At 39.4% G+C, this 19,859-nt stretch overlaps 1 protein-coding gene across 2 annotated transcripts in view; it reads left to right on the top strand.

The window, feature by feature from the left end:
* Positions 1 to 19,859, top strand: part of LOC117954397 (collagen alpha-1(XI) chain-like) — an 87,174-nt gene that overhangs the window by 21,624 nt on the left and 45,691 nt on the right. The window contains exons 6-24 of one of the 2 annotated variants that reach the window (XM_034888157.1): positions 2,740 to 2,829; positions 3,216 to 3,310; positions 5,325 to 5,634; positions 6,779 to 6,844; positions 7,718 to 7,759; positions 8,133 to 8,195; positions 10,340 to 10,414; positions 10,843 to 10,926; positions 12,250 to 12,306; positions 12,869 to 12,922; positions 13,065 to 13,118; positions 13,469 to 13,522; positions 13,631 to 13,684; positions 14,442 to 14,495; positions 14,585 to 14,629; positions 15,456 to 15,509; positions 15,592 to 15,636; positions 17,713 to 17,766; positions 19,724 to 19,768. In XM_034888157.1, coding sequence (XP_034744048.1) covers positions 2,740 to 2,829; positions 3,216 to 3,310; positions 5,325 to 5,634; positions 6,779 to 6,844; positions 7,718 to 7,759; positions 8,133 to 8,195; positions 10,340 to 10,414; positions 10,843 to 10,926; positions 12,250 to 12,306; positions 12,869 to 12,922; positions 13,065 to 13,118; positions 13,469 to 13,522; positions 13,631 to 13,684; positions 14,442 to 14,495; positions 14,585 to 14,629; positions 15,456 to 15,509; positions 15,592 to 15,636; positions 17,713 to 17,766; positions 19,724 to 19,768 — 1,395 coding nt within the window. The remainder of the gene's footprint in view (positions 1 to 2,739; positions 2,830 to 3,215; positions 3,311 to 5,324; positions 5,635 to 6,778; positions 6,845 to 7,717; positions 7,760 to 8,132; positions 8,196 to 10,339; positions 10,415 to 10,842; positions 10,927 to 12,249; positions 12,307 to 12,868; positions 12,923 to 13,064; positions 13,119 to 13,468; positions 13,523 to 13,630; positions 13,685 to 14,441; positions 14,496 to 14,584; positions 14,630 to 15,455; positions 15,510 to 15,591; positions 15,637 to 17,712; positions 17,767 to 19,723; positions 19,769 to 19,859) is intronic. The other variant, XM_034888158.1, reaches the window with a different exon arrangement.

Raw genomic sequence — 19,859 nt, 5'->3', positions numbered from 1 at the left:
TGAAAGCAAACACCATATCTACTGATTTTTAATTGTTTTTGTTACTTAAGTTTGACTTTAAAAAGAAGGTTGGGATGGTTTGGGGGATGATAAAAGTACGAACTGTATGCTTTAAGGCACAGAAGGAATGATTCTGGGTTGGATTGTCAGCCTACTGCTTATTTAAAATACACCAGTTAAACACATCACCCTAACTCCCCCAATTTTTCCCTAAACACGTCTGTAACATAAACAATGGTCTGTGACTAAACAGTCTGCGAGAAATGCACAAAAAACAAACATTTAAAAGATTTTTACAAACATTCCTCCAGGCAAAAGTACTTTGACAGAGACAGACTTGAATGAGTTTCTATGTCAACTCTATGTCTCTTTCTTTAGTTTGTGTTTTACTGGTGGAAACTGACATGTGCTGACATATCAAAATACATTGTTGAGTTTGAGCTCATATTCTCAAATTGAAATTTAATTGCCACTAGCTCCAAAGCATCATTTGTTGCAGCCTCTTTAGCCTAATGTTTTAGTTGAAATACAATGTTTAGTGTCAGGGCTTCATTTTTTTCTTTTTCATCCTCATTTTTTTTGTTATTTTGCTAGTTCATTCCTTTTTGTCGGCTGACATTTTCCTTCAGTATTTCACTAAATAACTGATGAGCTCACACTGGAAACTTTTCCTTTTTCCCTGCCACGGAGTCTGAGCCCACTTTGGAGTGGCCCCGTGATTTATATCACTAACGAGTTCTGCAGGCTCTGCCCAGACTCCCAGGGAAATTTAAGCTTTTCCTTCCCCAGCTAGACTCCCAGTACCTGGAAAAGTAGACTTTAGATCCCTGGTTCAAGAAAAAAATCAGGAGCCGGTCCTCTATTTGAAAATATTGGCTGTACAGTGAGAATCGTGTCCTGGAAAATATTGCTTTATCATCACGTTATTCTTCAGCGCCAAGACAAGGAGCTTGTCAATTCTAAATACAGAGCAGGGAGCAGTTTTTTTTTGAAGAACATTGTAAATTGGTTTTTTTAATTGTTGGTTTCTGCACAGTTACAATAGGAATGTTTTTCCTGCATTCCACGTCAGTAATTTAAAGAATTCATTTTCTCTTTCACAACTGACAAATATTTAGTTTCACAGCTTGCCAGTTTGTGTACGTAGCTTTGGTTTTAGCCTCTGATGACGCTCCTTGACCTGGGGCACTCCGCTCTTTCAGTCGTCAGCCACATGTCTGCAGCTGGGTTAAGATAGGAGGAGGGAGGGATGCAGGAGGAGGAAGGGGGAGCTTTTTAAGAACCTACTTTATTATTTATGCATTTCATCCAAGCCTGTGTTGAAGGACTTCAGCTCAGCCAAGCGCTTCAACACCATAAATCTTTACAAATTCTTCCTTCATTCTCTATGTTTCTCCCTGTCCCTCTCCTTGTCTCCTCAGTCAGTCTAGTTGGTCTGGCCAAGGCTACTCTCTTGTGTGACCTCTCTCTCTCTCTCTCTCTCTCTCTCTCTCTCTCTCTCGGCCACTGAACGGAGGCCAAGCCAACACTGCAGAAGGCCGTGGATCTTGTATTATTTTTATGAGCTTAGCAGTTGTCCAGGGACTAATATTTATCCCTGCGCTGATAGAGCGATGCAAATCGGTTAACTTAATCTACCTCACTCTTTTTCACAGTGTTTACAGAACTACGAGACGAGGAATCTTAAATTTTTACTTTTTTATGGGCTAAAATTACTAAACTGCATTCTATTATATTTTTTGCATGCAGTGTGCCAAGAAATAGCCATCAACATAAGTGATTTAAAGGAATAGTTTGACATTTTGGGAATACACTTATTTGATTCTTTGCCAATGAGCTCTTTGGACCGATGAGATGATTAGACTAGCTTAGCACAAAGACTGGAAAGAGGAGGAAATAGCTTGCTGGTCGGGCAGGTTATTTGTCTGCCTCTGCTTTCAGTCGGTATGCTAAGTTAAGCTGAGCTAACTGTATCCAGGCTCCATTTTCATAATTCACGACCGGACTGGTATTGATCTTCTCATCCAACGTGAAGTTTCCCCGAATATCAAACTGTTATTTTAAAGTAACAAGGAAGCCACTCCAGGTCTAAATAATTCTCAAACGTAACTATGGTCGGAACACACATGTTTTTACAGATACTGGTTTAACAGTGGTTTACCCCCTGCTACTGTATTCTGTATGTTCCCTATATTTAACCAACATGCGAAAAGTCAGGACAGTTTCTGGTTTCTTAATGGTCTCCTTAATGAAACCCTGGAGCCATTGTTGGCATACAGAATTAAAGTAGAGACAGATAAGTTTTCGTTGGCATCACTTTTACCCTCTAACATCCTGTTGGAAGCAAACAAGAATCTCAATTGCTGTTTGCTTGGTTACATACATGAACCTTTCAATAGGGTCATGGGACGTTCGAGGGGAGGGGGGGTTTGGGGTTTGATTGGGTAGGGTAGCAAGGATTGTTGCTGTCCTTATGCAAAAATATTGGAAAAAAGTTTTCCAATATGAATATATTTGTTGTACTACATTTGAACATGCTATTTCCAAAATAGCATAATTACAACATAATATATTGATAATTTAATGGTTTAAACCTTTTTTTCAACTGTTGTTTGAAAAATGATAATCTCTTACATGCCATGTAAATAATGTGCAACATGTCTCTGAGATGTTGTGCTGCCTTATTTACATGATTGCACTAATAAATTGATTGCCCCCCCCATCCTTTTTTCCTTACAGTACACTAACTATGAATATGGTGAATATGGTGACTACAATGAAGGAGAGTTAATCACTGACGCTCCCCCAACTGAAGGAGCCAAGACTGAGGTAACACGTACAGTCATATTCATATTGCTTAACAAATAACACATATACAAGGACCTGATCTATTTTTTCAGCCTTGTCCTTCTCTCTCATTTTTAATCTTCAACTTTCTCTTACGCTTTCTTTCTCATTTTTCTCCCCCCCCACGTCCTGCTTCATAGGCATGTCTTGATGCCAGCCTTAAGTCTTGTATTTGTATTTGTATTGTATTTTTAGCAAAATACTGTATATTCTACACATTTCGAACATATCATGACTACAATAACATTTGTTTTGATCCTCAAATAAATGGGTGCATTAACAACATCTCTTGAATATGACCTGAAATAGAATTTACCCATTTTATACATGTAATGCTTTCCATGTGTGCTGTTCTTGCCTGATTTTAGACAAATGTGGGTGGAGACTACTACACGGGTGAGTATGACTACACCACAGTGGACGGAAATCAGCCCGAAACCCCCACTAAGACCGCTGGACAAGGAGAGGTAACTTTTTTAAATATGTGTATTTTTCTCAACCTCATTTGGGATTGTAATGTAGAATTATTTGTTTTCTTGACTTGATCTGTGAAATTGGAAAGGTTTGGACCACCATCGTGGTGGAAAACCAACCCCCCACTGATTTTTATCATCCACCCATCCAATTAACATCCAGACTCCTATTTATATAATAACCAGTTTAAAATGAAATTTCAATAAAACTGCTTGGGTATCACAAACAACATAACATAATTTTATGATCGTCTTTGGAGTTTGAAACCCAACAAGGTTCTGCTAAGATCAAACTGTTCACTCTACTCCTTGCTTTCCATGAGAAACCGAATCAAACAGAGTCTGGATAAGGGCCGTAGCAGGAAAGCATTGTCATTTAATGAACCGTAACCAATGGAAAATCAGTAGAAAGACGCATCCAGTTAGTTTCTGCCATATCCTGAATTTGGCAGATCCTGTCTTAATTTGTGCTAAACCATCACATAAAACACAACATAATGAAGAACATTTGGGGATTAAACTAAAGCAATATGGCTGTGTGCTCCGCCAGCCAAATGTCTGCCGATTGCATTGTGATGTACCTTGAGGTGGATAACACAGCTTCACTCCGCTTGAGACATTACATTCATTTAAAATTTAGCATGACAGGCTAGAGGACTAACCATGGAAACTAAAGATATGCTGTCCCATGATGGAACACTTGTCTGATTACTGAGGACTTTGATGCACTGGCCAACTTTTAAACAATGGCACAGGGTCATATTGCCCATAGACTTAACACAATGTACAAAATACTATTGGTATTTGGTACAGAGATTTGTTTGCGACTGATTGTAGGCTACTATATACAGAAATAGACTGGTGAATTAAAAGCTGAGGATTTAGCCGTGTTTATGAAGAAGAAAGATTCAAATGGTACCTAATTCATTGACTGTTTAAAACCCAGAAGGACTCTTAACAGAATGTTTAACCTCTAATGCCTTTTGCCTAAGAAATCTGTGGACTATGAAAAGATCCCGTTAAACGAGTTCCTGCAGTGCTCCCGAATGCAACAACTTTTAACTGACAAAAGGATTGCTTACAAAAGCAAATTTGTAAGCATGCTGATGATGCATTTGAGTGTAACACCAATTGGCATAATTGAAAACTAGCTGAGTGCAGTCTGATTGACAAGGCAAAGCTTGTTAACGTTTCCTCAGTGCCTCAGTTTCTAACGTGTGAAGGTCCTGCTAGTATTCCTTTTTTTCCTTCTTGTTCTTAAAAGCTCTGATTTTGACTTTACTTGTTCTGCTCCAAATTCTACTTTAGCGAGTTTTGTCTTCAAGCTTTTTGAATGTTATTTATTTATTATCTACTCTAGGTTTTTCAGTGTTTTTAAAACAAATATGGTAATAACAACAGTCCAAAAATGATTCTTTTATTGAAAAAAGTAACATTTTGTTAAGGGAGGACACCTAAACCCCACAATAAATATGTGCAACCAAAAATTTTGAACCTAGGGAAAACACTTTAACATGCTGTCTAAATTATCTCACTAGTGTGACATACTGTCATTTAAAGCATGAATGTATTTAACAGTATATAGCATTTCTATCCCATATTGTACAATAGTTTACAGTTTACTTTTTTAAACATCAATGTGTCAACAGTTTGGGAGATCTCATATTCTTATTGCTTTGCAGAAAACATTTCCTAATATAAAATATGAATGTAGATGTCAATGTTAATAACAGTGCTTGTTAATTCACATATGTTGCAATTTGGATGCCAACCCAAAGCACAGCTAAATTAAAAACTCTTAATAATAGTTTCACCTAGTTGGTATGCAATACTTTCAGTGTAGTTTAATGCTAAATACTACTGCCTTGACTGTGAATCATGTATCATAAAAAAAACATGTGAATTATTGAAGCTGTTCACATGGTTTGCTTTTACTAACCAAACTTCCATGTTCCCTCCTATCTTACCAACCCATGCCCCCTCTTTACAATGCCTGGATTGATCCCAGAGCTATGAAGGGGAAATAGTGGATGATTACATCACCGGTGTGGAACAGGTTGGGGTGGACCCCACCGTTGCTGTGGAAACCGCTGCCCCAGATGAAACCAAAGGGAAGGTGGATCCTGCCACAGACGTGTATGAGTTTAAGGAATACGACCTAAAGGAATTTGACAACAAAGAGATCGTAGAGAAGCCATATGAATACGGTGATTATGATGATTATGGTCCCACTGATGCCAAGCCTACATCTGCAACATATGAGGACGAGTTTGGTCCTGGTGTTCCAGCAGAGAGGGACATCCGAGAGAGCAACGTAAGTCCTGATGTGGTTAGGATTGATGGTGGGAGGGGAGAAAAAGACAGAGGTGGTGGTCAGGAATGTGGAAAGATGGACAAGATTTGATGAGTTGTTTGCGGTGCCCTTTTTGTTTGTTGTTTCTAATGGTATTGGGTTCTTGAGTGGAGCATTCTGCATGCACCAAACACAAATACACCAGCAAGGAAAAAACACATACCATGTCTATCTTAGTCTCCTGCAGATAAACAGATGTCGACCCAGCTGTCAGCACAGACACGCCCTCCATAACCTTTGGCCTCTTTGATCTTTGCTGTTTATGAAAGACATGCTTCTTTCTTGGTTATCCCACCAATGGTCTGTTTGGATTACCTGATGAAAAACTAAGTCTTTGCACATATTTATTAACCAAATCCATCAACATCGATATCTAAAACCAGACAAAAATATCTGCTGAGCCGGTGTCTATCATGGCTTGTTTCCAGCCCCCTTCCCATGCCTCAGCATCCAGATTCTCAGAGGCAGGAAGTGACTTGGTCCCTGTCTAGAAGTTGGCTTGAGAGCTGTCTGCCTTGGGTTAATCCGAACCGCTCCATTAGTGCTCTCCGTCCTGCAAATCTCAGGACACCACACCCCTATCCATGAATTTCTCAAAGAGTCTCCTCTCCAGGCTTAACTGTACAATTGAGTGGGTTTTGGACACACTGCTGTAGGTGGTTGGTGAATTCCTCTCATGTGAAGTCATTGTATGGATAGTGTCAGGTAACGACCTCTGCATTTGTGCACAGTTGGGGGCTTTTTTGCGTTTCTGGCTTTATATAAGCTTACTATATAAGAGTCAGACTAAAGTCTAAATCATAGCTTCTTGCTACATGATTTTTGAGTTGTATTTTTCCAGCAGGCAGAAAAAAAAAATCAGCTTTTTTTTTTCTTGAGAACTACCTAAATCCATGCAGAACACTAGTCAGCACTTTGCTAAGCCTTTCTTTGAGCAGTTTTGGCGGTATTTTAAGTAACCTCTATAAAAGAGGAGACACCCAACAGGACAGGGCCTCAGTTTTTTCCATTTTTGGCTTTCAGACCATTGGTGCTCTACCCTCACATGGACATTTTTGGCCTGTTACTGTGTAAAACGTTCCCCTGGTCTGTTTTATGTCTGTAGGTGGATGGAGGTCAAAACTACCTGGGAGAAAAAGGAGAGAAGGGTGAACCTGCTGTCATTGAGCCAGTAAGTGAAGCATTAAACTGCTGTGTATTAATTCTCAAAATAAATCTCACTTTTGTGTACCAAAACAGCTGACATTGAAATGTAGAAAGACACATTCACTAATTCCTCTAAGGGTAATGTATTTGAAAGAAATGTCTTCACACTCTAAGATACTGCAGTATATTTGGCATGCTTTAACTATAGGATGTTTGGTAGTTGCTAAACAGCTAGCTATCAAACTTGTATTTAGTCTTTTATCCTGGAAATGATAGCTAACTTTTCCATCAGTTGCACACAATGATTTATAAGTATTTACTCGTCCTAAATCAATTCATTGCATAGGTGCTGGGGACTATGTCTTCTTTTATCTGTTGTGTTGAACAAATAAAATAAAAGACATATGTTTGTTTTATTTGTTTCAGTTTCACTTTTATTTCTCTAAAGTACTTACAACCAAGACTTCCCCCCTGATAAGATTCAACACACATTTTTGGTGATAGACAAAACAACTCCTGTCTACATAAAATGCCCAATTTTTATTATAGTGCTATCCTATACAATTTACCACTATAGGCTAAACATGGACTAAAATAGAAGCTGCACTTAGCGTCTGTCCTCCCATGCCATCTGTACCAGCTGAGGTTCCTATCCAAATACACACACACACACACACACACACACACACACACACACACACACACACACACACACATACACAGATATAGAATAGAACATCAGATAACTAATGTATTGTTAACGTCTTAAGCTCATAGCTGTAAGTAAACTCCTTAAACCCAAACCTTTGGCTCTAATTCCCTCCGCCCCCTTTCTTTATTGCCTGTGGATTTACAGGCTGCCCTGTAATGCTACTGTATCCACTTTTTCCTTTTTCAGGGGATGCTTATAGAAGGACCCCAAGGAGCCCCCGGCCAAGCCGTGAGTATCACGTTCTCCCACACTCCTGTCTGCCTTCCACAGATGGAGAACCGCTAAAGAGGGAAAAAAATCTTTATGGAAAGAGCATCAGCCCTGATCACGAGTGAAGCATGAGTTTGGAGAGACAGTCAAAATGTGTATTTGTGCGTGAATGTGTGTACGTGTGTGTCTTTGTGCGAGAATGTGCATGAGAGAGGAGGGTTGGGGGCTATTTTATATTGAGGCTTATTTCTTTCTAAACCCATGTCTATGCCTCTGTCTGCCTATGCATGTGAAATACTGGATAGACTGACTGTGGTGAGAATGCTGGTTAGCAGCAGTTGGGGATATAATATGCTAAAGTACATGTGTGTCTTTGTGTGTGTGGTCTCAGGGTCTTCCTGGTACCCCAGGATTGCAGGGTCCTCCAGGTCCCCACGGAGATCACGGTGAGAGGGTGAGTAAAGAGTGGCCTCATTTCACAGCTGATTACAGATGCTTCTGAGAAGCTCTGTCACCCATTCTTTACTCACCATGCAACATTTAAAATTAACTGGTTATATTTGGCTAAAAAAAGGACATTTGTGCACAAATCAAATTAGGTTTCAGATAAGTAAAACACATTTTTTTCAAGTTATAATTGACACAACATGTACTGAATTACTAACTTTGAACTTAGCCATTCATTTTAGTTGTGGAACTCTGGGAATCAGCAAACTGTATATATCACAATAACAATACAAACTACAAACACCCCTGCATTAGTCTTCTTAATTGGAAAGCTGTGGAGTAAAGTCTCAATGCAATGGAATGAATAATACAATTGGACACAGCTTACTGCTGCAGCAGAAGGGGGGGGTTAGCAAGGAGTGGGGCAGGGAAATGAGATGCTCATAAACTGTCAATATACCAACAAAGGAAAGTTCTGAGAAACAGCTGTGTCGGAATGCTACAGGACTTGTGAGAACCTCAAGGAGTTTGCTTTTAAATGTTTAGATACTTAAACATTCTCAACCCCTTTTTACCCAGCACTCATTTATTTGATTGATTGGATGACACAGCATAAGTGTCTGTCCCCTCCACAAAGCTATATCTCAGCTTGTTTTTCACAGATGTGATGACTGCCCCGCACCCCTCCTTCATCATCCTTTTAGCAATTATATACTGTCTCTGGAGGTTAACCCTTTAAATGCCAACAAAAAAAACCAACCTAACACACCTCCTCTATATGACCAACAGAAATTGTCTGTACAAAAGGCTTATTGTTCCACAGTGTCAAAGTAATCCAAAAAAAAAGTCTCTTTTCCTCCCTTTGTTTCCTCCCATGAGAAACAGTCTTGCTTAGGACTGAAGGCTGCATTAAAAGTGACTCGTTTCTGTGGTCTTCTGGTTTTCTGTTGCGGACAGTATCCGTCTGGACTCCACGTTTGATCGGCTCATTTCTCTCATAATCACCGTCTCCTTCCTCTCCACCCAAACACAACTTTCTCAAGCAATGTGGGAGCGTCATTAACACTAGATGCCGCTTTGCTTACTATAACAGCAATGCATGGAGAGTATTTACCACCTCTGGGAAAAGGCAGATGGGAACACGTGGCTTCAATTTGAGCAGTCTGAGATTGCTGCACATGACAAGCCTGCTAAATAGATCCTTAGTTTCTCTGGAAAGAATGGGTCCTGCTTAGTCTTGATCCTTAAGATAATTTTTTTTCTTTGTTAGATCACAATCTATCTCCAGTATAATTGAACTGTTTATTCTTCCTGTCATCCAGGATGAGCAACCTTTATGCAATTATTTTGCTTTTGAATAGATTTCCGTGAAATTTGGTACAGTCCCAGATTATGAATTCTGAAGAATTTTGTGACCCCTGGACTTTTCAACTGTCAGAAACATGTTTTCATCACAAGATTGACTTAAACCTCAGCTGTACTTTGATCTGAATGCTGACATAAAATGCTAACACCCTACACTTCACCTTCCTATAAATTAGTATGGGATGAGCAATACAGCATCGCAGGGCCATGGCTGAGGATTTATAGTCTTGCTATTAAGTTGGTGCTCTCTTGCAGGCAATATCTCTAGGCCAGCTTAATGAAAATACAGTATATGTCTTTGCCCGGGATTGAATCCCCTGTCTTAGTCTTCTTGGTAGGATTAGTCAATTATCTATTTGGAATAGGCAACAATAAGGTAGATTGTTGTAAAGCAGTGTTGCTGTTATTTATTAGTACTGATATTGTTTGTTTTCTACTTTTCAATTTGCCGAGCTCCTCCAGGGGAATACAGAAAACTGGCAAAATAATAATATATTCTCTCATAGGAAAATAAATGGCTCGCTTATTAACCACATCAAACTAATTGTTCCGAGCAACGTTACACACTGATATACAAGTCAACAAATGAGGATTTGAATACAGTACTTTCAGGATGTGTTTGTTGACAACAATAAATGAATAGGTTCTTTTGAATAGCAGTATTGCAGTAAATGGGGAATTTATATACTTTGGTTCAGCTCAAATTTCCTTACACAAACATAACAAGACATTAAGTCTTTGTACTTAGAAAAGAACCAACTCTCCCTCCCTCCTCTGATTCTCCAGGGTCCTCCAGGGCGTCCTGGTCTTCCTGGTTCAGACGGTATTCCTGGGCCTCCAGGTACCATTCTGATGCTTCCAGTAAGTACTGCTGCTTTCCACATGTCCACTTGGCTGTCGGTCTTACTTTCCTTCACATACTGTACACCCCACCAGCCCGTGAACTCGCTTCATATAGTCTTCTTCGTCATTTAGTAAGTTTACCTCATAGCATCACCAGTAGGCCAAAGGATCACAACTTTAGTTGGGTTACAAATCAACCTTGTAAATGTCAGCCACTGCAATGGAGTGGAACCAGTGACTGAGGCTTGGCGACACGTGTGTGTGTGTGTGTGTGTGTGTGTGTGTGTGTGTGTGTGTATGTGTGTGTGTTGACAGCTTTACAGGTTAAACAAAAAATGATTTGAACAAACACTCACCAGGGGAGACCATAAGAGACCTTACTCTGTAAAAAAGAGACAAGTCAATTTGTTTTTAATTGTGTTTTTTTTTTGTTCTGTGGTTGACAGTTCCGTGCGGGCGGTGAGTCACACAAGGGTCCTGTAGTTTCAGCTCAAGAAGCTCAGGCTCAGGCCATCCTTTCTCAGGCTAGGGTAAGTATGAGCCATCATTTTTAATTTAGAGAGGAGACTTTACTATGATGTTGTGTAACTCCATCTGCCATGGAACTTCAACCAAATCCAGTTCATTTGCAAAATTGAGATTTTAATTAATAAAAAATGCTGTGGACACAATTATTTGATAGAAGCTTAACAATTATCATTGTAAATGTCCCAGGGGTTTAGTAAATAATGAAAGAAGGAATCACTATTCACAGGTCCCGCTCATCCTATAAATTGTCTAAATTCCGAAATATGGACCTGTGTTAGGTTAGGTAGTCTATAAAGCCACACCAGATGTTCACACTCCCTCCTGATAACCAAAGCACTGTTGAAAATCAGGCTGGATTATATGGCTGCAGGCAAGGTGTGATCTATAGTAGAACACATGGAGTTCATTAAATGTTGCACAAACACTCGATATTCACACATTCACAACACTCTATGAGTGGAAGTTGGCAAAAACTGGTTTGGTGATGTCTTAAAAGCACTTGTCACCTTTCTATATTTGTTTTTTATGCCAGTAGTTTGACCCGAAAGGAAAAAAATGGCTTCCAAATGTCATGTAATGTAAAATGTAACAAATTGTGGAATTCAACCTATTTGTAGTCTGGAAATGTTACCTCACACCTGCCACAAAGCAAATGCCGTGTGATTCAGATTTAAATGTAGCATAGTGCTTAATCGCTTTGGTTTGATTGAGCAAATTCTCTCATTCAGTAATCAGGGTGCAAATTAATCCCAAACGTTTTTGGCAGTAATAGACTGTGGTCAACCATGAACAAGAACAAAGTAAAGTTTGCACATGCTACACGGAGGCTAAATTGTTTTTGTATTAGTGTTTTATTTTCTTAAGTCATTATTCATTTTGGTTGAATGAATGTTTCAATATTTCAATATGACAAATTCCTACTTTAGTACAGGGACTACATGAAGCATTTTAACATGCATAACAGATTCATTTTGCAATAAATATTCCCTTAAACAAACAAGAATTTGCACATGATGGTTATGTTGAGGTTACAAAAATAGGAATAAAGCCCACTTATTTTCAGAAGTTTCAATATATTGTTTGTGTCTCCATAAGACTAAGAAATCACTAGACTAGACTAAGATCACTTCACTGGATTCTAATAAATTTAAAATATGCAGACATGGCTGCACTTCTTATGCAAAACCTGCATTATCCTACATTCTTCTGATAGAGAAGGAAATGTGGTTTTGTTTTTATACATTCAATTGTTCATCAAAAAAGCCAAGAGTGTCGTAATTGTGAGCTGACCAGTGGTTAATGGGTTGTTTCTGTCTGATCTACAGCTGACCATGAGAGGTCCTCCAGGGCCAGCGGGCATGGCAGGAAGATCTGGTCCTGTGGTGAGTAGCTTTTGAAAACCGTCCACACACAATCACACACACCCCATTGATCTACTTACTGTGACAACCATTCCTTTCACAGTTTATGAAAAACATAGTGACTAAATCTTCTTCCTGTGAAGGGTTAGCATTTATCATTTCCTAACACACACCCACACATGCAAATGCCCGCATTTATACACACGCCACCCTCTTTCCTATCAATCTGTAGCGGATTGTAATTTTTCTTTTTTTAAACAGGATATCCAGCTTGAATAGTTGAATGAAAAAACACTGATAATAGTTGAAGCTTTCCCTTACGTTTTGGGTGTGCCCTTGTGCCTTTCTCAAACAACACAAGAATGTTACACCAATCCTGTAACTCTTTGAGATAGGGATTTTGTACACATACAAAGGTGCTCCAGTGGGTATTTCTGTTGTATATTCACAATACAGGTTTGAAATCTCACATTTTGTGTGTTTAGATTTGCATGAGTTTTTAGACCAACATAGATTATTCTTGTTTCCTAGCCAAATGATGGGATGACAAACTATTGGCTTTGTGTCTATGATTTTTAAATAGGGAGGTCCTGGTGCTGCTGGACTTAAAGGTGACAGTGGTGACTCCGGACCACAGGTGAGATGAGTACCTTTAGTTTTACATAACTATCATCATGTGTAACTTCTTGATTTTTATTTACACCTAACCTAAATTGCACATCAATCATGTCTTCACTGTTCACTGTTTTATTTATAACATTCATATGCTTTCCCCATAGGGACCCAGAGGTCTTCAGGGTGCAACTGGTCCACCAGGGAAAGCAGGAAAGAGGGTAAGATCTCTTTCCAACCAGGCTCCACCAGGATGTTTTTTATACTTTATAGAAGTCATTTTTTTATTCACCTCCTCTAGACATACAGAAGATTAAATTTAAATCCCTCTAATATGTCATGCCAACACAGGTGCAAGTGCTCTGGTGCCCAAGGAGAAGAGCATGTCTAGTTTCATCCATGGCCTTATTTCAAATAACTCAGCTGCACTCAATTATTGTCCCTGCGTGTTGCATATATTCATAAAGTAATGTTTAGTTAACTAAACTAAACTAGTGAGAACCATTAAACCATTATCCTTTTTGAAATGTGATTTCCATGTATTCTGACATGATATTTGCATGTCCTCCAGGGTCGTAATGGAGCCGATGGTGCACGAGGAATGCCAGGAGAGGCAGGGACCAAGGTAATGTACACAATCGGGTTATCCAATAAACCAGTGCGTGTTTTTGAGATGTATTTGAAAAGTTGCTTGGCTTGAAAGAGCTAACCATTTGTTACTGTGCTGTTTCAGGGTGACAGAGGTTTTGACGGCCTCCCTGGTCTTCCTGGAGAAAAAGGGCATAGAGTAAGTATGAGGAGAGCTAATTTTGGGTTTGGTGAATGAACAAGGTCAGAGGACAAACATCATCAAAGACGTATATCTGTTTCCAAAAATAAGATCTTACAGTCTCTTATTTCTAGACCTAAAGAAACCCTCATTGATCAGTTATTGCCGCTCTATACCCTGTCTTTACAGCAGAACCAGGCCTGATTGGTTGCTCAAAGGCCACCTCCCCTCCATCTCATGTACACTCCAGTGTTGACAGATATGAATTCTAAATCAGTGGAACTCATCAGGGCTTTTGACCCACTTATGAGGGGTCGGACCGACTCCAGAACCACTTGTTCTGCATTTAACCAGGCCTGGAGGCAAATGAAGAGTGCTGAGTTTAGTGTTTGTGGAATCTGGGCCTGGGTAGAGCCTAAAGAGAGAGGACAGAGATCACAGAGTTGTATTTCTAGACAGCCTTTCATGCCTTAGCCCATACTGGTAAATTACAGAGCCACCAGAGGAAGGCCAGTTCTTATAGAACACTTTAAATACTACAAACCATATAGGCCCATGCCAATTATGGTCTACTGCAGAATAAAGGCAATTTTGTTGCCATTTTCGTTAATGTCTTTTTAACAATGTTTCTCTTTGTTTTATGAATTTTGACCCCCATATCATACTTTTTCAAGAACGTTGTTGTCTAATCTGCAGTGATCAAGCTTGTGGACTCTCTAGTTACTTGCCATTCCAACTATTTGTTGATATTCCTTTTCTGGGATCTTTTCTCCAGGGTGAACATGGTTCTACAGGACCTCCAGGGCCTCCAGGAGAGGATGGCCCAAGAGTAAGTCACCATAGAATTTAACCTTGTTCTCAAAAGTCTTAAAAAATACTCTGCATTCCTTGATAACACACATTTCCTTTTCTATCAAGGGTGAAGATGGCCAGGTTGGACAGAGAGGTGTGGCTGGAGACAGTGTAAGTGTATTTATTTAATATAATAATAATACCTTTTATTTATAATGCACTTTTCATCACTAAATCTCAAAGTGCTACAGGTAAAAAATAAAAAAATAAAAAGAGAAAAATAAAACAAAAAAGAAAGAATAAAAAATTACTTTATTATTTAATGACACAGTTAGATAGGATTGTTAAACCAATAAGAAATTGCCAAATATATGAACCATCATGTTGCTGATTTCCTTTGCTACAACAGGCCTCAACCCCTCATTCATTCCTCTACTTTCATTTTGGCAATTATTTTAACACACCCCTCTTGCTTCTGTATCGGCATTCCTAGCTGCAAGGACCGCTGCATTTGTAATCCGGACCTTGCCAAACAGAAAAAAGATCTGGAAAAGATAAAAGATCAGAAAATAGAACTGTGAAATGTGTTGTTCTGTCATTACCCATGAAAAACTGCCATGTCCTGCCAGGTTCAGTTCAAAAGGACCATTGAGTTGCATGAAAAATGGTAGCTCCCTGTCATATCCGAAACAATGTTGTCCTTTTAAAGCAATAGTTGTACAGCATTTCATCACACACACTGTCCATTAGATAAAAGAGCACAGTAAGTGCAATGATTTATGTTGAGATGAGAAACTTTCATGCTCACTCCCTGAAATGTCCTTGCAGTTGCCGAATATGGGCACAAGGGGTCATTATTTTACACACTTAATCTGCTTTAAGGATTACAGATGTTCAGTATATTACACCAGTTTTTTATCGCCTGCCAATTTTTTAATATGACACACAATGTAGTGTACTTCATTTTGCCTAAATCTATGTTTGTCTTGATATACAGGGTCCTCGAGGTTTGCTTGGCCCCAGAGGGTCTCCAGGTACTGGTGGACAGCGTGTAAGTACACTTTCTGTATCGATTAATTGTGTACTCGTTATATGTGCTGTGATTGTCATTGTTAAAGTTATGATTTCTTTAGGGTCTTCCTGGAATTGATGGGCAAGCTGGTCCCAAAGGAAACATGGTGAGAAATATTTATGTTTACTCATTTTCAAAATTTACCAGTATAAAGTAGTGCTGTCAGTTAAACGCCTTTTTAACAGTGTTAACGGAAACCCATTTTAATGGCGTCAATTTTTTGGCCTAGCAAACTTTGTAGTTTTTTCACATGCTGTTGCAACACCTAGTAACATTAGAAAAACTGCAACTCCTCACCAGATGTAGCTAGACCAGAAACAAAACAACAGGCACTCCGCACACACTTGTTTGGGCTTGCGAGCCGGCCAAAGAGTAGTAACGTTACGTTTTGAGTGGATGGCGAGCACGAGACACCAAAATGGATGCCAATAAGATTTTTAATGAAAAGTTGACTTTTTGAAGTTGCCAAATGGTTCCACTGACAAGACCAAAGTGATCTGTGCATTGTGTCATCACAGCACGTCCAGTCTGTAATACAGCTTGTTGGCCAAGCACACAGCTGATATGAATTTCCCGCCCCCTCGTCAAAGTGAGAATGTTACGTGTGAAATTGAACACAACAGTAGCTTATGTGCCAATGTTGTTTTCAATAAAAATCATTTGCACAGAGCAAGCCGATCCACTTTTCCATGTTGATAAGAGCATTAAAATGAGAAAAAAAATAGTGGGACAAAAATAAATCAAGGGACATTTAGAAAAGATAAAAATGTGCAATTAATTGTGAGTTAATTATGACATTAATGCGATTAATTGCAATTAAATATTTTAATCGTTTGACAGAACTATTATAAAGGGAAGAATCCGGCAAATATTTGTAAAGACCACCTAAGCAAAATGTAATTTGGCCGTCTTGAGGCCAATTGCAGGTCAGTATACTTCTCTCCTGTGTAGAAGGGGTAATAGGTTATTTGCTGACGGGAGGTGGTAGCTGGAGATAGGGGGTGGCTTATTGTAGTCGTCAGACCTTTTTCTTTAACTACAAACCCTGCTGGCTTAGCAGGTTGTGAGAATGAGGCCTTTAATAACTTTAATAAGGAATAAGGAATGACACCAAAATGCCTGTCTGTGATGGCCCGCTCATGCATTCAGCTTCTCAGTGGGACGTGTGACCATAGCATTGGTCATGCAAGCTGGGCAAGCCCATATGTTGTCTGTGGTCACTGAGTCACTGAGCTGTTAAAGGGACACAAAACAATGGGAATAGGGTGTGCTTCTCATTCATTTCTCCAAAGTTAGTATTGACCTTCGAGATACTTGAAAATATCCACAGTAGAAAAGCTTCCCAAAGGGTTTAGAAACAGGCTCTAACATTTGGATGTTTTAAAGACATCCTTTAAGAGTGAAGATCCCAAATTGCTGTGTTTGGATCTTTTTTTAAACTTTACATTTTGCACTCCAGGCCCTGCTAACAATCTCAGTCAAGCTACTTTAACATCTCTGAATCCAGCTTTTGTATTTAGTGTTTGTTATAACAGCTGGAGTAGACTGCTTCACATGGGTATTGTTGGTTTTTGTATATGTTTGGTTTGTGACACACTGATTCTCAGCAGGCATACCAAACAACCCACCAGTTCAGTTTGTCTCATTAGCCTTAATCCATACCCAGATGGCTCTGTAGCCCCACAGCGTTTATGTAGAGAAAGCTGTGTTTCATAGCCAAACTTAGATTCTGAACAGCACCTAGATTTTAAGGCTGGCTTTGATAGGAACAAAACATAACATTGGAGAAGGCCAGAACACAGACAGCTCTGCTTCATGAGCCATTGTATCCTATTTCTTTGTTTCACATTCTTAATAGATTGGATGAAGCCAATTCAACTGTTTGTGGGTCAACTAGTTGACCAAGCAAGGTCACCCACAGTTTTTACCTAACCAAGTAGCACAGTTTATGTGTGGAAAAACAACAAAAGACACATGGCACCAAATGCCTTTAAGACTTGTTACTCGTTGCCCATATGCAGTATATAAAATTTAATTAGTCCTTGGCTGTGTTTGTTTAAATTATCTGAATATTGCTTAATTTTTAATCGCAGATTCAAAATTTACAATAGAACAGATTTAATTGTAGCACTTTGGAAGCGATTGGAAATATTAATAGCATCTTTTTCTTTGTTATGCATAGGGTCCACAAGGAGAGCCAGGGCCTCCTGGGCAACAGGGTATGCCTGGTCCACATGTAAGTTTATTTTCCATCCTCTCTTTATCTGTTTCTCTTTTTTCTAACCTTGTCTGATTGCTCTATCTTTCCTGTTGTGTCCTCCATTCTTTTTCTTTTTTATCCTCACTCTTCTTTCCTGTGCTCTCTGTCTCAATCTGTCCTTTACACACTCTATCTTTGTTGCCATATCCATTGTGCAATGAGATACAATGAATTGGGATGATCACTACCAATTCTGTTTTCCTAAAGGTGCAATATATAATACTGACAGCTAGGGTTTAAAATAGTTACTGCAGTGCAAATACTGGAAAGAGTCATCTCCCTCACCCCGTCCTCCCCAGACTCGACGTTCAGGTGGGTTCCAAGGCTGAGACCACAGCAATCACAACAATGTTGCTAGACTTTTCTTTGCAGCACAGCGGAGTAGCTAACGTTAGATGGTGGCAATATGGCAGTCATAAAAGCTTGTGCTCACGCGGAGCTATGTTCACAACTAAGAGATATACTTCCTCGGCTCAAGGAATCGCTCAAAATTCCATAACCTCGGCATCCTTTTCCACCCGAGTGAAATACACACTTTATTGACGTAGAATTACAGCAACAATCGCTAATCACACTGCTAACTCACGGTTCTCTCTTCAAGATTTACAGCCTCCTCTCTTGGCTTAAAATGACTCCCGCTGAACACGCTGCACGTTGTAAACAGCCGTGGCCCGCTTGCCTGGTCCTCCGGTAACATTAGCAGTTAGCAGAGTTAGCATGGCGGCGTTAGCCAGGACCAGTCGGGATCAATTTACTGGTCGTGTCTTGTTTGTTTTTGCGAGCTGTTATTAATAACCAATATTACCGGGGTTTGTTACGTCTCTGGTCACGCAACTGTTAGAAGCATGCCATTTTTTTTAGGCCGGGTAGAATCTATCTCCGTGATGCCGTTTGTTTGTTTGCTGCTTTCATGGCTGTGCTAACGTTACAGCTGTTACGCGCTGGCTTTACGTTTTTACAGGTGGCCTATATCTGGCAATCCGGCCTAGTTGTCAAACTAGGTAGTTGATAACAACACACGGGCCGAAATACCAGAAATTATTATTAAGAAATTATTAAATTATTAATAATAACAGAAATTCCAAAAGGAGAAGATACTGGCATTAACATTGTTGTCAGAGAAGATACTATTTCATCTTGGCATGTTCCCTTAATATCTGATAATGCATTGGGGTCTGTTTGGCTGAAATGAGACATATTGTGATAATTTGATAGCACTTACCCAGAATATATCGTCTATGCGAGGCAAAAAACTATTCAATTATTGAGTCATGTTTAATACAAAACAGCCCACTCAATTTTGTAGCCAGGGCAAATTGACCACTGCCAGGCAAGATTTTTAGTCCTGCTGATGCTCATAGCCTGGACAGGATGGTGTCATTCCCCTGGAAAGTTGTATTATGGACCTATCCAGATGGTATACAGTACAAGTTGAACAAATATAACTTAATTTTAGTTAAACCTGGCTAGAGACTGATTGATGCCTTTTAGGGAAGGCATGGGCCCCATAGAGAAATAACACAGCTCACTTATATGAATTGTTAATACACTTTTTTTGTATTCTTCAGGGGGTGAATTCTCAAGATGTTTACAAGATGTGTGACTTTAAAATGAATTGAAAAATAATGAACAATGAGAAAAGAATAAGGCGAACCTTTGCCCAGCTGAAGGAACAGAGCTGAACACATCAGAATGATCAGCATGAAGTAGCTGAGCGACAAAAACATATGGCTGGAATTGTAGAAGGAAGTAGATGTATATATTACAAAACAAGCAAATTACAAACACAGAAAAAAGGTATAGACTTTCCCAAATTGACAAAACGGGTGTTCTTTTGTCCCTTAATTTTGTGTCAGTATGATCTAAGCTTGGTTATGAAAAAATAAGTTTGGTTGACTGACCTAATAACAGACCAAACTCAATTGTCTTTCAGGGTCTTGTTGGTCCTCAAGGTCCAATCGGGCCTCCAGGTGAAAAAGTAAGTACATGGGGAACCCAGTCACCCCTTAAGCCTTCCCACCACAACTCTGCTGTTCCGATAAGTGAATGGTGAATGTTTCAGTCAAGAC

Source organism: Etheostoma cragini, chromosome 12, assembly GCF_013103735.1.
Source record: "Etheostoma cragini isolate CJK2018 chromosome 12, CSU_Ecrag_1.0, whole genome shotgun sequence".
In the NCBI taxonomy this organism is placed as follows: domain Eukaryota; kingdom Metazoa; phylum Chordata; class Actinopteri; order Perciformes; family Percidae; genus Etheostoma; species Etheostoma cragini.
This window is presented reverse-complemented; position numbering and strand designations above follow the sequence as displayed.